This window comes from Eumetopias jubatus, unplaced genomic scaffold (genome assembly GCF_037043125.1).
Source record: "Eumetopias jubatus isolate StellerSeaLion01/CBP00866 unplaced genomic scaffold, mEumJub1_p1.0 scaffold_5, whole genome shotgun sequence".
Lineage (NCBI taxonomy): Eukaryota > Metazoa > Chordata > Mammalia > Carnivora > Otariidae > Eumetopias > Eumetopias jubatus.
This window is the reverse complement of record NW_028274811.1, coordinates 1409562-1427569: the sequence shown is the minus strand read 5'-3', so window position 1 is coordinate 1427569 and position 18008 is coordinate 1409562. Positions and strand designations below refer to the sequence as shown.

The 18008-nt window shown below is 44.6% G+C and overlaps 1 protein-coding gene across 6 annotated transcripts in view; it reads right to left on the bottom strand.

The window, feature by feature from the left end:
- Positions 1-18008, bottom strand: part of MAPK9 (mitogen-activated protein kinase 9) — a 50275-nt gene that overhangs the window by 11612 nt on the left and 20655 nt on the right. For 4 of the 6 annotated variants that reach the window (XM_028093753.2, XM_028093756.2, XM_088023202.1 and 1 more), the window contains exons 3-6: positions 12471-12600; positions 9974-10032; positions 7607-7745; positions 984-1149 (exon numbers count right to left, since the gene is read on the bottom strand). In XM_028093753.2, coding sequence (XP_027949554.1) covers positions 984-1149; positions 7607-7745; positions 9974-10032; positions 12471-12600 — 494 coding nt within the window. Of the gene's footprint in view, positions 1-73; positions 146-983; positions 1150-7606; positions 7746-9973; positions 10033-12470; positions 12601-18008 lie in introns of all 6 variants that reach the window. The other 2 variants (XM_028093755.2, XM_028093758.2) reach the window with 2 other exon arrangements.

Here is an 18008-nt window from a genome sequence, read left to right as displayed (position 1 = left end):
TGTGTGCAGGCCACGTGCCCACCCCCACCACCTCCCCATGGCCAGTGCTGGGGGCTCTCCCTGTGAAGGATACAGTCTCTTCCTGGGAACAGGACTTTATGGAGGACCATTTCTGCCATGATGCACCCGACAGACCAGATGTCCACTACCAAACACCAGGTGATTAAAACCAGCCAGAGACCCCCATGCAGCTTCCTCAAACCCCCTCCCAACAAAGACAAACCCAGCTTTCGTAAAATATGGACACAACGCTTGCTGAGCGACCCTCTGCTAAACTGCCAGGCCGGCAGGACCTTACAGGGCAGGTGTGCTGGTCTGGGCTTCCGGGGGGCCCGATGGCCAGACAGAGGGCTATTTTGTGCCCATACTTAGTGCTGGTGGAGGAGCTAATGGGGCCAGCAGGAAGCCACAGAATGGCGTCTCTCAGAGTGGGGGCACTGGTTACATTCCATATGACCTGCGCAAACTTTCAGACTCTTAGCAAGTCTTAACTGTGATTGAGTTCTTTTCGACAAATTTGTCAGCGGCTAAGTTACAAAGGGCTCTGATATTGTTAGAGTAAGTTAAGTTTTGATGTTAAAAACCCAGTTTTACACAAAAGAGAACGTGTATTATTCAATTATTACCAAGTCCCAAAATAAGCAAAACCAGGTGTTGGCACCGGAAATCAGGATAATGGCTCCCTCTGGGGGCTGAGATCGAGGAGGGGGCCCGGGGAGGTCTTGGGTACTGCTGGTGTGGTGGGTCTGCACACTTCCCCAAACTATGTATGTTTAACTTGAAGAGATGGTCGAAAATATTCATTTTGAAAGTGAATTTGTAGAAGTGGGTGACTTCTGCCAGTGGAGATATGAGATTAATGATTTCGTGTCTGTGGCCCTGATGACCTGTGTGTGACACAGCCCCCACATGGTGTTTCCTGTGGCTCAGGGGACAATGCTAGTGGGGAGCTGCGGCCACGTGGGAGTGCCGCCTGCACTCACCGTTCTCTTTGTAGCCCATGCCCAGGATGACTTCGGGCGCCCGGTAATAGCGCGTCACCACGTATGGCGTCATCATGAAGTTGGTGCATGCTGTCCGGGCCAGGCCAAAGTCAAGGATCTTAAGCGTGCAGTCTGATTTTACTACGATGTTGCTAGGCTTCAAGTCCTAGGGCAGAAATGGTTTAAATGAGCGAGACAACACAGAGCATGCTAAATGGACAACTTCGCACTGGTAGGGATTTGTGAGGCTGGGGGCTGCGGAAGTATCTGTGTCCTGGGACACCGAGGGAGGTTAGAACTGAACACTGGGATTTTGGAAAACCCGACTCTCTCAAATTGGAACGAATACAAATCAGCCTCAGGAAGCCAGATGGTCGCCCTCATCCCCACATGGGAAACTTCACGACATCCCTTTGCTTAAAATCTCCTCGGAGCTAACCACCTATCTCTCCTCCACACCTGCGCATCCTTCAGTCCTCAGCTGTCCCACAGGAATATAATGCCGGCCACACACGTCATTTACATTTTCGAGTAGCCATCTTAGGAAGGATGAATACAAACAGGTTAGGTGAATTTTCATAATCTTATTTAACTCAATATATCCATAACACTATCATTTTACAATGTGAAGCAACACAGAGAACTTACTAATGAGATAGTTCACACTCTTTTTTTGGTAGTGTCTTTGAAATCCACTGTGTATTTACAATCAGAGCCACATTCTGAGTGCTCGACAGCCCTATGTGGCTCGTGGCCGCCATACTGCTCAGCACGGGGGTAGAATTCTCCGACTCGGCAATCTTCGAAGGGCGCCTTCTTCTCTCAGAGAAGGAATTCCATGGTCACCAAGCCCACCCACCGCACACACCACCCGGGAGGCACCCCCACATCCCCCTGCCAGCACCACTTCCGTGACCAGAGACCCTGGCTGTGCTCCCAGCTCTCAGAGCCCAGCCTGATACAGCATGAACACACTTGTCACCAGCCCCTCGACCCTGCACCCTGGACATGTGAACACAAATTCCACAGTTTCCTCCCCGACAACCCCGGGCCTTTCTTCACGGTGACCCTCTCGTCCCCGGACCCTTCCTCGGGCCACAGGGATCTGACTTCTACCTGGGACGGGAGCCTGCACACGCGCTCTGGAAACTGCCTTCTCAGCGACCCCTGTCTATTGTCTTCACAAGTCACGCTGAGCATGGGAGGACCTGGGAGGACTCAGTGTGAGGTGTCAGGCCCAGCACCTGACTAATGCTTTCCAAGGGCGCACGCAGGTGTGCCTCCAGACAGTTAAAACTTACATCAGCTAAAGTTATGTTTCATTACTGTTGAATGTTCTCACCTTCCTGGATTCAGTAGAAATATGTAAGGTGTGAAAAACGCAATGAAAATTCCCACCAATTTCCATGCAGATGCCCTGGCCTCGCTGGCCACCACCCTCTCAGACATGTGTCCTGATGTGGGGGAACCTGGGGGAGCGCCCCCACTCCTCAGTAAGCCCCTCACGCACACCAGTGACCCTGCCCTGTGAGGAAGCAGTCATGCAGCTAAGGCAAAGAACCAATTTGTTTCTAGCTTCTTTTTTAAAAACCAATACTATGGCAAGAACAGGCATGTTAGAATACAGATTGCTAACAGGTGAAATAATGCTCAACTTTGTGAAGAAAAATTTTTTTTAAATGTCCAAATGACAAGGAACTATTTTTGGTCCCCCATGTGGCAATGAGGAAAAGAATGACAACATCCCCGGCTGGCCAACACAGAGCCTTCCTGACGCTGTTGGCTGGGATGTCAATAGGTGCTTTCTTTTGAGGAAGCTGATTTCTTAAAAATTTGAAATGTCTCTACTTGGCCAGCCAGCAGCCCCTGAAATCCACCCTGGCCTTGATCTAAAGCCACAGGGATAAGGGTTAGTAGAGCAGCTTGCCCCCGGCCCGCTCAGTGAACCGCAGAGTGAGGTAGAACACATGCCTGTCTCCAGCCCCTTCCACCGGTCTGAAAATTCTCCTCCTGCTCGGATTTGGTTGGATTTGGTTGGATTTGGTGGGAAGAACCCCCTTTACTGCCATCTGCTGGAAAACTGTGATAACAAAATGCAAGCTGGCAGTCTGCGCTGTGGACAGCGGCCCCGGCAGGCCTGGGAGAGGCGCTGGCCTCGGGGCGCCTGCCCACAGGAGAGGCTGAAAAAGGTCCCGGGGCTCCTGCGGGCTCCCCACTTCCACGGCACTCTGTCCTCAGCCTCCACACACAGCCACCGGCAGCTTTCCAAAACAGACTGGACTTAGGGTTTCAAGGTGGCCGAGGAAAGACAGTTCTGCCCCTTCAATGCTTGAAGAACACCCCCAACAAGGAAAACAAGAAATAGACGTTAAAATACAAAGGATACGCGAACTTCGGGCTTGACCCACAGAGTGAGGGGATGGCTACGAGAGTGCAGCGTCCCTGGCACGGACAAGGAGGGTGTGTGACACATCTGTAGCCAAAGCAGGGCCAGGGCAGAGGAGCAAGGGGCCCAGAGCCCCAGTCAGTTCTCAGATCAGGGCCCACTGACTGAAGCGGCGTCCTAGCAAGAAGGACCCTGCACATGGTGACAAGCATCCGCTGCTTTGATTTCCCTGCTTCTGCCCTATAGGTAGCCTCAGGCACTCACCTGGGTGACTGAACCCTGCGACAGGAGGCTAAGCAGTCGTCTGGAGGACTATGGGACCCAAGCTCTGAGTGGACCCTGAAACTCGACGACCCAAAGCACCATCATTCCAGCTGGGACGACGACATAGGCCCGGGCACACTGTGGAACTCCATACCACTGCTGTCCATCCCACCTGTGCGTGAACGGTTTCTGACCCTCTTTCCCAGCCAGAACGGAAGAATGCATTTGCCCCGTCAGTGGCTTCACGCCGCACGGAGGCCCTGTTAATCGCTCTAGCAGCTCTCCTGTGACCAGCACAGCAGTGGCAACCAGGACTACTAGCCGCTTCGGCCTCGGTCATCTGCATTCCCCAGGACCACCTAGGTTCCTCCAGCGCTGGACTGGGGACTCAAACTGGGCTACGGCACGGAGCACTGTCCTTGCACTCCTTGAGTTTCGATGGTGGTACTAAGTCCTCTATCCTTGCCACCTCCCCGGAGATCAATCATGTTTCTGGCTTATCTTGAGGGCACAGTTTCATGTTTCCTCGGGGCCTTCACCATCGTGACCCCTCTTAGCTTGCAGGCCAAGGAACCAGCGCAGGGGTCACTCCAACTGCCAAAGGTACCCGTTCCAGTCACACGCTCGCGAGACTGGGGAGATGACTGCCAGATGACTGGGTCTGTGGACCCCGTTCCCGCTCAGAGCCGCCAGAGTTAGACCCTTCAGATATGAAGGTCTGGGTCACATGCAGGCAAGCCATGGAGACCTGCCAAGGTGATGGCCGAGGGCACGGAGAGCGGAGAGGGGCAAGTGAGCATCTTTTGTGGCCCTGCGAGCAACTGCATTGACAGGAGCTATGGCGTGTGGCCTCCCTCTTCTCAGTTTCCCCTCGGGGAGCACCGGGGAGCTCCTCCCGACCTGTGTGGCTCTTGGTCAGTGGCAGCGTGGGGCAGGAGCCCATCCCTGTGAGACATCCACTGGTGGGCGGCTCATGGACTGCGCAGTGGGCCAGGCTCTCTGAGAGATGTACCACAGCCTGCGGCTCTGCCCTCAGCCCCTCCAAGGGCTCAGACCCCTGCTGCCTTCCCCCTGCCCCACCACCCCCTGCAGCCCTCTCCTCGGTCCTTCCTCACAGGCCTTCTCCCAGTACAGGTCTCACACGTCCAACCCCATCCCGGCATGCCGATGCTGCCCATGAAAAGCCCCACGTACTCTCTGGGGACAAAGAGTGGCAGAGAGGCAGGAAATGACTTGGCTGAGTGCAGTACATTCCAACCTCGGTAAGTGGCCCAAGCAAGATAAGGGGAACCATGACGCCCAGGAAACACTCAGGGTGAAGCAGGGGTGGGACACTGAGGGAGGTTTGGGAAGGTCAACCTAAAGGTAAAGGCAGACCTCTCCAGCTCCACCCCAGAAGAAAGGCCTGGCTGGGCTCCTTCTTCATTCCTACAGGCCCACATAGTCTAGAAAAACTAAAATCGAGATTCTAGACTTGGGCCTCAGGCACATTAGCAACAGATGTGCTGGCATGAGGCACAGGGAGGGCATGGGTGAGGGGCCCAGGCTAAAGACAGGGCTCTGTGGCAGAGGGCTGCATCCCGACCCCACCCCATACAGCCTCTGACACCAGGCAATCTGGGCATTCTGGAAGAAATAATACAAATTTCCCAGAACTCTATGCCATGGCCTTTCAGACTGAAGGGGCATCACGTGCCCACCACAATTAATGAAAAAATTTCCATATCAAGGCATATCTTCATAACATTTCAGAATGCAAGAAATAAAGAACCATTTTTACAAGATTCCAGAGATAAAACACAACAGGGTACTTGCGAAGGATCAGGAATAAGAATGGTATTAGAAAGCTCAAAAGCCAAACTACACCCCACTAAAACAGGGTACTGCCCTTACAACTCGTAGGGCAACTGATTTATATAACTAAGAATTCTATATCCAACCAAACTATGAATCACGTGACAGGCAGGGCAGAACAAAGAGTTTCAGCCGTCCAAGGCTGCAAAAAAGTCTGCCTCCCATGCACCACTTCTGGGGAAGCTGCTGGAGGATGCGTCCCACCAAAACAAGGGAGTAAACTGAGAAAGACAGAAAGAGGTCTGGAAGCAAGTTAAGGAAAGCTGCAGGGAAATGCTAGGGCCGGGCCCAGGATAACCCATCTGCATCAGGTACGAGGCGGCCAATCCCGCTGGGGAGCAGCGCTGAGGCTCCAAGAGCGAGATCCCACCGACGAGGAAACAGTGCATCCCTGGACACGCTGAGAGGAAACCTAGATGCCTGGCAGAAAGCTTCGAGTTAACTCAGCAAGGAGAGCAGAGAAAACTCCTCGCTCCTTGAAAAACAAAACAACAAAGAGCACCAATGCAAACAAGTAAATGACAAGTGGCATTAACTCCAGGAACAAAAAGTTGAAGGGAAAAGAAATTCTATCATAGTGTAAACAGAAGGCTGTGCAGGAGAGAGTGTTTAGGTGTCATGATGATAGACAACACACCATCCACACTGGTCCAAACCTGATGACACTGCAAATACCCGGAGGTCAGAGAACGGGAAACGTGGTGGAGGGAAACAGGTGGTGGGGAGGAAGGAGGGCACCTGTGATGAGCACTGGGTGGTGTCTGGAAGTGTCGTATCACGATTGTACGCCTGAAACTAATATTACACTGTATGCAAACTAACTGGAATTTAAATAAAAACTAAAGAAAAAAATGAACAGTATAATTTTAAAAGCAAATTTGTCAACAGAATTTATATTATTTTAACCGGACACCTGGTGGCAGCAAAGGCCGTATTTTAAGTAACCGCACAGGATCAGGAGCTGGGTGCTTACTGGTGTGCAAGACCCCAGGTATGCCGCCCAGGCCTGTGGGCTTTGGGGTCCCAGACCTGAGGCTCATGGCCGGGGGCAAGGGCAGCTGGGTCCTCTCTGGATTGGCGGGCTGTGCGGTTGCGCCCAACATTTCCTGGCACCTAACAGATCTACTGCACCATCGAAAATCTCTCTATTCTTTTCTCTATGAATAGGCTTCATTGTTCTGGTCTCACTATCTTTCTGCCCACAAAGACTGTGGTTCAGAGAAATGACAACTTCTTGATGTTGGACTATAATATCTAAAGACAGTCTGTCGACAAAATTAGTATGGTAATAATTTAGGGAATGCTAAGAATGTTTCCAACACAATTCTATTATCTCTGCCTGTAATCTCACTCAACATTTTAGTTGTCAAAGAAAATTCTATCGTGACGTTCTGCTTGCACAGTGATACAAGTAAAAAAATAAAAACTCATAAAACCAGCTTAGAGAATTACACTGTATCTCAATGGTTTTTAAATGTTGCTTCCTGACAGAGTACAGGCAACTCTTGTCATTCAAATCCAAGTTTAGGCTCAAGATGCCCACCCAGGGCCATTCCGAAAGTTCCCACCAGGGGGGCCGGGATGCTGGAGTGGCCAACTTCTATGATTCTAAGAAATAGATATTTGGGCCTAATTTATGTATGATTTCTCAAGCAACGGTATCACTTACTACTTAGCCTCTAACTTTTCCCCACCCCAAACCTAAATTCCTGCCTCATTAAAAATGGGATTTCAAATATGGCAAATATATTAACAATTAACAAATAGATGATTCTGGGTAAATAATATTTGGGAGTTCTCTGTTCTATTCTTGTAACTTTTAAATTTTAAGTTACTTTAAAATGAAAGGTTAAAAAAAAAAAGTTTCCTTCTGCAGCATCAAACCAAGCAGCTCAAGCCTGCATCCCGAGTGGCTCGTGTGGGCTTGCGCAAACGAGGTGCTCCACAAATGTCTTCTAATCTCAGTGGTATTTGGGAACTCAACATGATCCCATCATTTCTTTGGATTCTTGACACTGGCAACTTTTTAAAAAATATTAAGTTCTTCTGTACCTGGAGAATCATGATAACAAAATGATTGTGATTTTAAAAATAAAACTGACGTGGTGTCACTACTTACTCTATGAATGATACCAGCTGAATGCAGATGTTTAATACCACAGAGCATCTGGTACAGAAGGTAGGACATCCTTTCATGGTCCAACTCCATGTGAATAACCTGACATAAGTTAGCATCCATTAATTCCATAACCAAATACCTGGGGGAAAAAAGATCAACCATGTACACATAAAAATCACCCAAAATTCCTTTACGGTTACTAAACTCTACATTTATATGAAACAGTATAACTTACTACTTAGTTGCTGCACTGGCTAAAATAAAAAAAAAAGATAACTTGTTTTCTCTAAATATTTATAAGGTATCTTGTAAAAAAAAAAAGCAAACATATAATGGAACTTAGAAGTTTTCAAAAAAACCCTATCAACATGATGTATTTCAAGTTAAAACAATTTTTATATCATAGTAAACACAATCTCAAATATTCAAATTCTCTGAAATCTCCCTCCCTCCCTCTCTCTTTTTTTCTTTCTTTCTTGCTATTGGGTCATACTTACCAATATAGAAACCATGCTGTTACTCCTCTCATGTTAAGAAAATGTTTGACCTTCTGCCCCCACCAGCTATGCCCCATATTCTTGCTCTCTTTGCAAACAAAACTCCCCAAAGAGGTGCCTATACTTGGCATCTACAATTCTTCTCCCATTTTCTCTGAAGCCCACTTCCATGGGGCCTGTGCCCCACCACTCTGCACTGCCCTCGCCAAGGCCCCCAATGACTTACTTGCATGTCGCTAAATCGAATGGCCTGTTCTACGGTCCTGGCTGGTTGTGCCCTGCTCCTCTCCCCAACTTCTTACTGTTGGGGGTGCCAATGCCCGGTCCTTGGCCTCCTTCTCTTCTCTATCACAGTCTTGGGGATCTCCTCTGGTCTCCGGTCTCAACACTTTAAACACCATCTGCAGACCATCAACTCTCAAATTCATACCTCCCACCCAGACCTCTCTCCTGCACGCCAGGCTCATGTATCTAACTGTCCACGTCCCAGGCCTACCTGGGTATCCAAGAGGCATCTCGAGGCCCACATCCAAAACTGAGCCCCCAATTCCATCTCCCCCTCCAGTCGCCCTCCTCATCTCAGCTGGGACTCAGGCCAGCACCAGGCGTCGCCCTCAGCTTGTTCTTCCTCACACTGCAGTCCTCTAACAGTGGCTCCCCCTTCAGGACAGTTTCGGCCTCTAGTCTCTCCCTTTAACTAGTACCCTCTGGTCTAAATGCAACCACCATCACCCCTCCCCTACATTGCTGCAACAGCCTCCTCACGGGGCTTCTGTGTCTCCACCCCTGACGGTGGGTTCCCAACACAGACACTAAAGTTATTCTTTGAAAATGTAAGTCAGGGAAGCTCACTCCTCTGCTGAGTCTTACTGCCTTGCCCTGGAGTAAAAGGCCTCGAGGCCCAGGAGGGCCTGGCCCCATCACTTCTTGGAACCCACCCACTTTTCTCCTCTGCTCCCCTTCTCCAGCCACACTGGCCATTTATGGCTCTCAGAGCACAGTGGGCATGGCCCCACTTCCACTCCTTTCTATCTCGATCCCACCTTCCCTCAAATATCTGTAGGACCAACCCCGAGCCTCCTTCAAGGCTTTCTTCATCCCCGGTCCAGTGAGGTCTTTCTCCACCCACCCTGCTTAGGATGCACCAGGCCTGTCCCCTAACCCCCGGCACTTCTGATTCCCTAAACCAGCTCACTTCTTCCAGAACACTTGCGACATCCTTATGATGGCGGCACTTCCTTACTTATGTTAACCGCGTATCTTCTCTTCTCTGGCTTTCACAAAGCTCTAAGAGTGAGTGTGACCACCTGCAATTCTTAATCATAAAGGAATCTTTGCCTGTTTGGGTCACTGAAGTATGCCAAGTCCCAGAGAGTGCCTAGCACATGAGCGGCAATCAGATATTTGTTGAACGAATGCACCAGTCAATTTAGGATGAGTTGGGCATTGTATTTCAATATGGTAAGTTAATCGTTTATTGTCCACAAGAAAATTCTATTTCAGATTTTGGAATCGCACAACATATAGTGTCATAATGATTTCAAATAATAATTATAAACACTATCATCCTGGCTTTCTGGGGGACTGGAGAACAACATTTTATATTTCAGCAGAGCAACTCAACAACGTTAGTGATCACCATCTGCTCCGAAGAATTATTTTCAGTCATCATTTATCGGTTATGGAGATGATAATATCTAGGCACAAATAGTTGAATATTATTATCTATCTTCCTTAATATTTCTCCTCCACAGAAAAAAGTGGCTAAATATATTGCTACCTACATTTCCTAAGTAAAAAAAGCAATTTTTCCTTTCTAAATTTTTAGTCTTTGATACATACTGCATTACTGAGTAAAAGTGATACTTACACATCTTGAAATTCTTCTAGAGTCTTTTGTGGTGTAAATACATTTAACAAACTAATTATCTGAAAAGAGAAGATTTATTATTCCTCAGCAAGTCAGGTAACTCTACTTAATTATAAAAATTAAGTTTAACATTAAAATGCATTAAAACTGAAAAATCATACCAGAGCTCAGTATTTATTATTGTTATTAGTTTTACCAAAACATCCTATTACATGGTATTTGAGAAAAGTTAAATGATTAGGATTCTCACCTTGGAAATAAGATATACTTTTAATCAAATCACATTTTATGTGTCTCTAGTAACTTATTATGACAGAACTTTAACACATAATGTCTTTCGGGCTTTAAACATAAAAAGGTAGAACATTACGGGCAGAAAAACACCAAAGCAATATGTTAACTATGAAAACTGAGATATGATCTACAAATTTCTGTAGTGTTGAAATATGAAGGCAAAACTTATATTTCTAGTTTGATGAAGATGAACCCCTCACAGTGTTAGGTATTTACTTAAAGAGGGTTCTAGAAAGGCCTCTACTGCAAGGCCTTGGTCCTGGCACCCCAACAGTTAAACAATGACTCCCACCGCTTGAGCATCAAGCACACATCCTCAATTATTTCAAATGACCAAGGAAAAGATGAGTGAGAATATAGGATTGGGGTGGCTGGCTAACCAACTACAAAATAAAACTGGATCCATACTTAATCTTCACATCAACTCCAAGTGGAACAAAGATTTAAATGTAAACCATGAAACCACAAAAATTAAAATGTGGATAAACATTTATGTAATCCTGGCGTAGAAAAGCCTTTTCTAAGCATGACAGGAAACCTAGAACATGTGTTATGGTTAAACCCAAACCAAGACCAAAAAACCAAACAACAACAACAACAAAACCACATACACACAAAAACCTAGTATGGCAAAAGTAACCTAAATGAGGTCAAATGGAAAAGAAGTGAGGGTTGATAGCTTTAATATACAAAGATCCTCTACAAATGCATAAAAGAGACCGACAGCCCAAGAGAAAAATGGTCAAAGGCCATGGGAAACAAATTCTTCAAAAATACATGGCTAGTAAAGTATGGAAAGAAGTGAACCTCACAAGTGAGAATAAGATATCATTTTTCATCTCTCAGATTGGCAAAGTACAACAAAAAAAATCAACAATATGTACATAGTGCTGGGGGATTCTGAAATAAAACACATTCTTGGACATTCTTTTTTTTTTTTTCCTCAGATAGTCTTAATGAAAGTGTAAAATTGACAGTTTTTCTTAAGGTCAATTTGTCAGCATGTATTAAAGCCAGAAGTGTGTAGTTTACGCTTTGGCTAAGAAGTTCACCTGGACAGGTGGGCAAAGATGCATGTACAAGGATGTTTGTTGCAGCACTGGCTATAATAGCAAAAACTGGAAGCAATCTAAATATCCAGTAACAGGTGACTGTTAAATAAATTATTGTGCATGTATACTATGTAATGTATTTGAGGTCCAGACACATTCCACGAGGGAGAAGGCAGGATGCACGATAACATAGCTGATCGTGTTCATGTATGTATGTACATGCACGTGTAAGAATGCTCACCAAAATGTTAATGATAATGATCTGAGAGATTCAAGGATTTTTGCCTTCTTGTTTATATTGTTTGAATTAAAAAAAAAATAACCATACTTCTGTGTAACCTGAAAAAAAATTTAAATGTATAAGTAAAATAAAGCATGCGTTGGAGAAATTAAAAACAAACTCACACCATGGACTCAAAAGAATACACCTATCTTAGTTTTGTATGTAATATCCCTTCACCAGAAAGAGCCAGCAAAAATGCTAAAACAAAGGGAGCCACGTGGAGTTGAGTGTAGTCTTAAATACTCCTCCCCCACAACAAAAAAGGGGTCACAAGGGGTGATCTCCAAAGCCCCTTTCAGACATAACATTGTATGATTTTTTTATAACATGGCAAGATTATCAAAATCATGCTCACGTTCATGCTCAGACACCAGTAGTGGACATACAATGGGCCTCCAGAAATTTTCTGGAGAAATACAATTTCTCCTTGAAATTCACAGTGCTTTGATTTCTGTGGAGATGCCAAGCACAGCCATCTTGCATATCACATTTACTTAGAACTGAAATGTCCGTTGTGTACAAGGTAAAAAGCTACTTCATAGAACAATGTTTTTCTAAAAAATTATCTAGTTGTTTCTCATTTTTTTAGGTCAATACCGTTGCCATTTTATAGAAACAGATATGGTGAAAATCAAATGATTACAGGGTTAATGGATATTGCTGTCAGACCTAGACTGGACCATGATGCTTCTTGCTGACTTCAATTTCCCCAATGCTTATTAAGAATTTTGTCAAGAAACTTGAACCACTTAAATAGTTCCTGTTACAGCTAGTTTACCCGAGGTCTGAACTCAGTGTATTTCCAAAGACCCACAAGATGACCACACCGTGGACTGCGTTATATAGAGGAAACATAGACATAACTTACATTTTTATGATTGACACATTTTAAGAGGACGAGTTCACGGTAAGCTCTCTTTGCATGAGTTTGATTCTGAAAAGGACGGCTTAGTTTCTTGACTGCAACATTTATCCCAAGAACTGTATCAAAAGCAGCACTACAATCAGGAAATACAATAAGGGACCCATTAGGATGATTCTGGAAAAGACTGCAATGCACAATGTCCATTCAATGCATTCCCTTTTTAAATGAGTAACAAATAAGGAAATGTCTTTCTGCTTGTTTCCACTCGAGGTACTTCTACACATGAAGAGCCAGGTTAAGTTGGCTAAGGGTGTGGGAGGGACTGACTGCAGAGGTGCGAAGACGGCAGCTGCAGTTAGGATGCACACTGACTTCTCCTTATGTGAGCTGAGATTATTATATTCAGAACCAAGTAATTTAATACAAATCACAGAATACAATATAAGTATAATCTGGCATATCACTGTGGAGGAAATGGTGGAGCTCATGAGAAACGGATACAACAAATACAAGCTCTGATTGTGTTTTTCCCAGACAAAAGAATCTAAAAAAGAAAACAGAAGGCTAAGATCTCAGCTCATGGTAAATCCCCGACACAAAACCCCTAATGTAAGCAATGGCTATATATAAAATTCGACTAGAAATAACTCCTCGTACTATTATAGTAAGAAGAAAAATCTTGCAGAGGCTGCGTTTCTGCCATCTCAAGTTCCCAACTGAAATTCACTGTTCCTTTTTTCCTCCAGAAAACAGACAGGACAAACTGAGCCGACTGATTGTGCATTTCTTACAAACCAGTACTAATGGTACTGTTGGGGCTATTATTGCCCTTTGGTTCCTCACCAGAGGTTAAAAGCTGCTAAGGACCACCTGAGAACCGAAGCACCATCTAAAATATTGTTTCTATGTATTTATTCTATTCTGTTTGTAACACTGTTTCCACTCATTCACATCTATTATTTTTCTTTCCTTTTTTTTGCCAACAAGCCTCACCTAATTCAATCTGTTTTAGATTGAAGGCTAGAAACCCCATGTTATTTTGTAATTACTTCTTCAGGTCACATTACGTGTACATGTATACACATATGTAAATCCACATGCCCATATGCAAATGTAACAGTCACATGAATTATAAAATGTTAAAGATAAATCTATTTGTGCAACGAATAATATACACACATGTATTTGTACCTACATTTATTTCTCAGTCTTAAGAATTTGAAAACAGACACACCTTTTTTGATCTCAAAAGTTTTTGTCCAAACTGAGCCAAATGGACTTAATTCTGAGCCTCTGAGCAGGCACACACTTCCACTCCTAGTTCCAACCCTTGGAGCAACCACCTTCAATTATTTCTGGTTTTAATTCTTGTGGTCCCTTCTCAACTCCAAAGAATATACCTCTATCACTATTTCCTCATGTCTCAACTTCAGAAATTGCCTATCTACTCCCCCAAAACTGAAGACTTAGTCACTTTATTGAAACCCCCAACTCCTCCAGTTTTTTTTTTTCCTCCCAGTTTTTTGCTCTCGTGTTATTTTAAACCTTTCCCTTGGTTATCTTAGTAACTTTAAACAACGTGCCTAAACTTCTTGTTCCATCAACTTTCCAGGGAACCTCCGGACTCCCAGCATGTAAGACAAGACCATCACATTCCATCTCTTTGGCCTCCAGTGCTCTACTCATTTTCCCTTCCTCCAAACTCTGTCTCAATGGGCAACATAGAGGACATATCTATGTGGCCGCTACAGCTAAGTCTTCCATGTTTCTTCTTTCGGACGTGTCTAAACGTTGAAAACCAAGACACAGAGAGTGCATGTGTGCATACAGGTCAGTGTTCGTAATCGCAGAGCCGGGATGACATTTCATTTTCTAAGGATCAGTGACCCTTGTAGCTGCTCACAAGAGAATAAGATTGTTTCCAGCATCGAAGTCAGATGGATTTTCTTCTCTTATATTCCATCAATTGCTCAAACATCGTGTCCTTTTAAAGCTGTTTGACGCTTAGACCGTGACTTTTCTAGCTTTTCCACCGTAAGTTTCTAATAAGCATTTTTCTTCTGAAGAGAAGAAAAATACCCCTTTCTGCAGCCTCCCCCCAACACTTCCTACATTCTTGCTCACATTATTGTCTGGAGTCTATTCCATTCTTTTTGACAGTATTTTTTTCTTGGAGTTCCTTTCAAGGCCTGCTGCACAGCTACCACCCTGGGATTTCTCTTCACTGGCCTCCATGCTTTTGGTCGTACATGTTCTTGAATTCTCTTTCTTGGTGGAGTACATCCTCAAGGAATTTCCTCAGAAAAAGTGCATGGAAGATAAATGATCTCATTCTGCCCTTGGCCTCGATTGATAGTTTGTCTTCTGACTTCAAATTCAATTTTCTCAGAACTCCATGGATTTCCAACATGGAGTATTGGTGAGAAGGCAATGCCTGTCTGATATTCATTCCCTGACTTCCCTTCCTGTTCCTCAGCTCAATGATTAATCACAAAGAGCCATGTTTTGTCAGCATCCCCCCAGGCCCCCCAACATCTCCTACTAATCACTATCCCTCCTGTCCTCCAAAGATGATAACTACTTCTCTTATGATAATCACTTCCTTGCTTTTACCAGCAAAACATGAATTTTCAAGCTCCCTCCCCACAGCCCCCACAGTTTATTTTTGCCTGGTTTTTGAAATCAGCTGTGTCTGACTTCTTTCGCTCAACATCACATTTATGAGACTCATCTGTCATTGTGTGTAGCTATGATTCATTCTGTGTCATTGCTATAATATTCCTTTGCATGACTATATGACATAATGTTGATAGACACTTTGGCTGTTTTCAGTTTGCAATTGATTACAAAAAAACATAGTCATAAATGTTCTCACACAGGGCTTGGAGTCCCCTCTGCATGCATTTCTGATGAGCAGATAGCTAAGTGTGGGACTGCACATATTTTAGCAGATAATGCCAAACCACTGTCAAAGTGGTTTGTTCTACCAATTTCTAGGCATTTGATTTTTATGTATACTGACCCTGTGTCCTACATGAGGGTAAAGCATACTCATTAACAAACAGGAGCTGAGGGGCTAATCTAATCACAAAAGCCCTTCAGAAGCTGAGTTTGTTTTGGCTGGTGGGAAGGGGAGAAAGTCCGAGAAATTTTTATCCTGAGAAGGATTAGACATGCCACTGCTGCCTTTAAGATGGAGGGGGACATGTGAGAAGGAATGTGGGAGCCTCACGGAGCTCAGTGGCCCTTGGCTGACAGAAAGCAAGGGATGAGGACCGCAGACCTCCAGCTGCAAGGAATTGGGTCTTGCGACTGCTTGGAAGCATGTTCTTTCCCAGAGCCTCCATATAAGAACACAGCCCAGCCAACATCTTGATTTCAGCTTTGTGAGATGCTGAGCAAGAACCCGGGCAAGGCTGTGCAGATTTTTGACCTACAGAACTATGAAATTATAAATGGGTGTTTTGTTTTGTTTTTTTAAAACACCAAGTTTGTGGTAATTTGTTATGTAGCAGTAGAAAACTAATACATCCTCTCTCCTGTATTTTTCTACACGTCTGTCTCTTCCGGCTTCATCCTGAATTTTTTTCCTGACCCATCTTTCAGATCGCTAAATCTCTCTTCAGTTACATCTAATATGCCGTCAAACCCACCCATCCTGGATATAACATCAGAGCTATTTAGAAGTCTGGATCCAAGAATGCCAATTTCCCCTGTGCATCTGTTTCTTTTCTGTTTGTGTTGGGTTGTGTGCATGTTGTCTTATCTCCTCTGTGACTAGTTATTTGTGATTACGCATGGGACCCCACACTTGCAAGACTCCTTGCTATCTGGAAATAATTTGATATCCAGTATGATGCTGTCTTCCTCTAGGGAGAATTTAAATTCACTTCTGCTGGATACCTGGTGTGTGTGTGGGGGGAGGCACTAGCAATCTGGGTTCAATTCAGTTCAAGTTCAGCAACTTGAGATGATCTGAGGCTGAGTGGCAGTGCCTTCAAGGATCTGTTTCTTTCTGGTTCATTCTCACCTCTTGGATGCAGTCCTTTACTGGCCCCAGCTCAAAGCTAAGGACATTCACCAGGCCACCCACAGGGCCCTGCTAGTCCCCCAAGGCAATCCAAAGTATTACTCAATCCCTCAGCTGCCCACTCTAGAACTGTCAAATGTCCTCCGAGGAAAGAGCCTCAAATCCTGGGCTCCCCCCTCCAGGCTTCTGCTCCTCCCTGGATCCTGGCCCTAGTAATTCTTCACTCAGCTACTTGCGCTCTAGGTGCAAATGCTGGGCACACGGGTGAGGGCGGGAATGCTAGGAGCCAACTGGCACAATTGTTTCATAATTAACACCCCTATTCCTAGCCACTCGTGTCATCTTCATTTTCTGTATTTCTATCTCCATACCCACAGCCTCTTTGGGGTTTTACTATAGATAGGTTCTCTTCCTTGTTGCAAATGTCTCGTCTACTTATTCTCATCTTCTCTGCTCTGTTTATCTGCGTCAAGTTTCCAATTACTTTTTACATTAGAGAAACTTGTTAAAAGCTCTCCTGCACTGACTACTGCCCTCCTGTTCTGTTAGGTATCTGATCCATCACCTTAATCCAGAAGCTCTAAACCATTCATTTTAGAGGTGAAACTGTTAAGACCCCCAAAGACACAAGGATTTGCCCAAGGTCACGGAGAACTCCTGCGATGTGGATCACAGCCGGCCTTAGAACTCAGTACCCCCGAATCACAGCCTTCCTGCACTTTATGCTACAGACCTCCTTCATCGCAGAAATATTGTTATACACGTCATACGTTTACTTACTTAGACCACTAGAGAGAAAATAAACTGGTGTAAGAGCAGGCCGACATTAGCGGGTGCACGGAACTAGAGAGAGAAAAAGAAGTAAGAGCTAGACAAACCACTTCATGCTCAGGTTGTTAACGGTCACTTCTAGGGACTGCCAGATCCAATATTAAACACTTTTTTTTTAAGTTAGACACTTCATACAACTAGCCATAAAACAATTTTCAATACTTTGGCTGAACAACTTGAGATTTTAGAAGGAGAAAGAAAAATCTGAATAGATACGAAAGAAATGTACACACAATTCCCACTACAGCTTTGAAATCTTGCAATGACTTAATTTTACGAAATACTTGTGAATAATCCAAAGTGATAAACATTTTAAAACTTACTTCCTAATTTATTTTACTAATATTTTTAATGAACAGCAAAGACATAGAAACAAATCACAGTTGCAAAAACAATTAAAAATTAAAGAGCCAGAACATTTTACTCTGACCCCAGCTCTTCCATTTAATCCCGTAAGTACCAGCACCTTGCTTGCCTGCACCCTAGGTCCCTTTATTAAGCTCTAGTTTAAACAGACAATGAACAAATTTTATAAACCATACACTATTGCTACTATATTTTATTTCTCAAAATGTAAAAACATGCATGCCCCCTGTGTTAGTTTTCTATTGCTATTATAAGAAATTACCACAAATTTACTAGTTTAAAACACAGGTTTGCTACCTTACAGTTCTGGAATG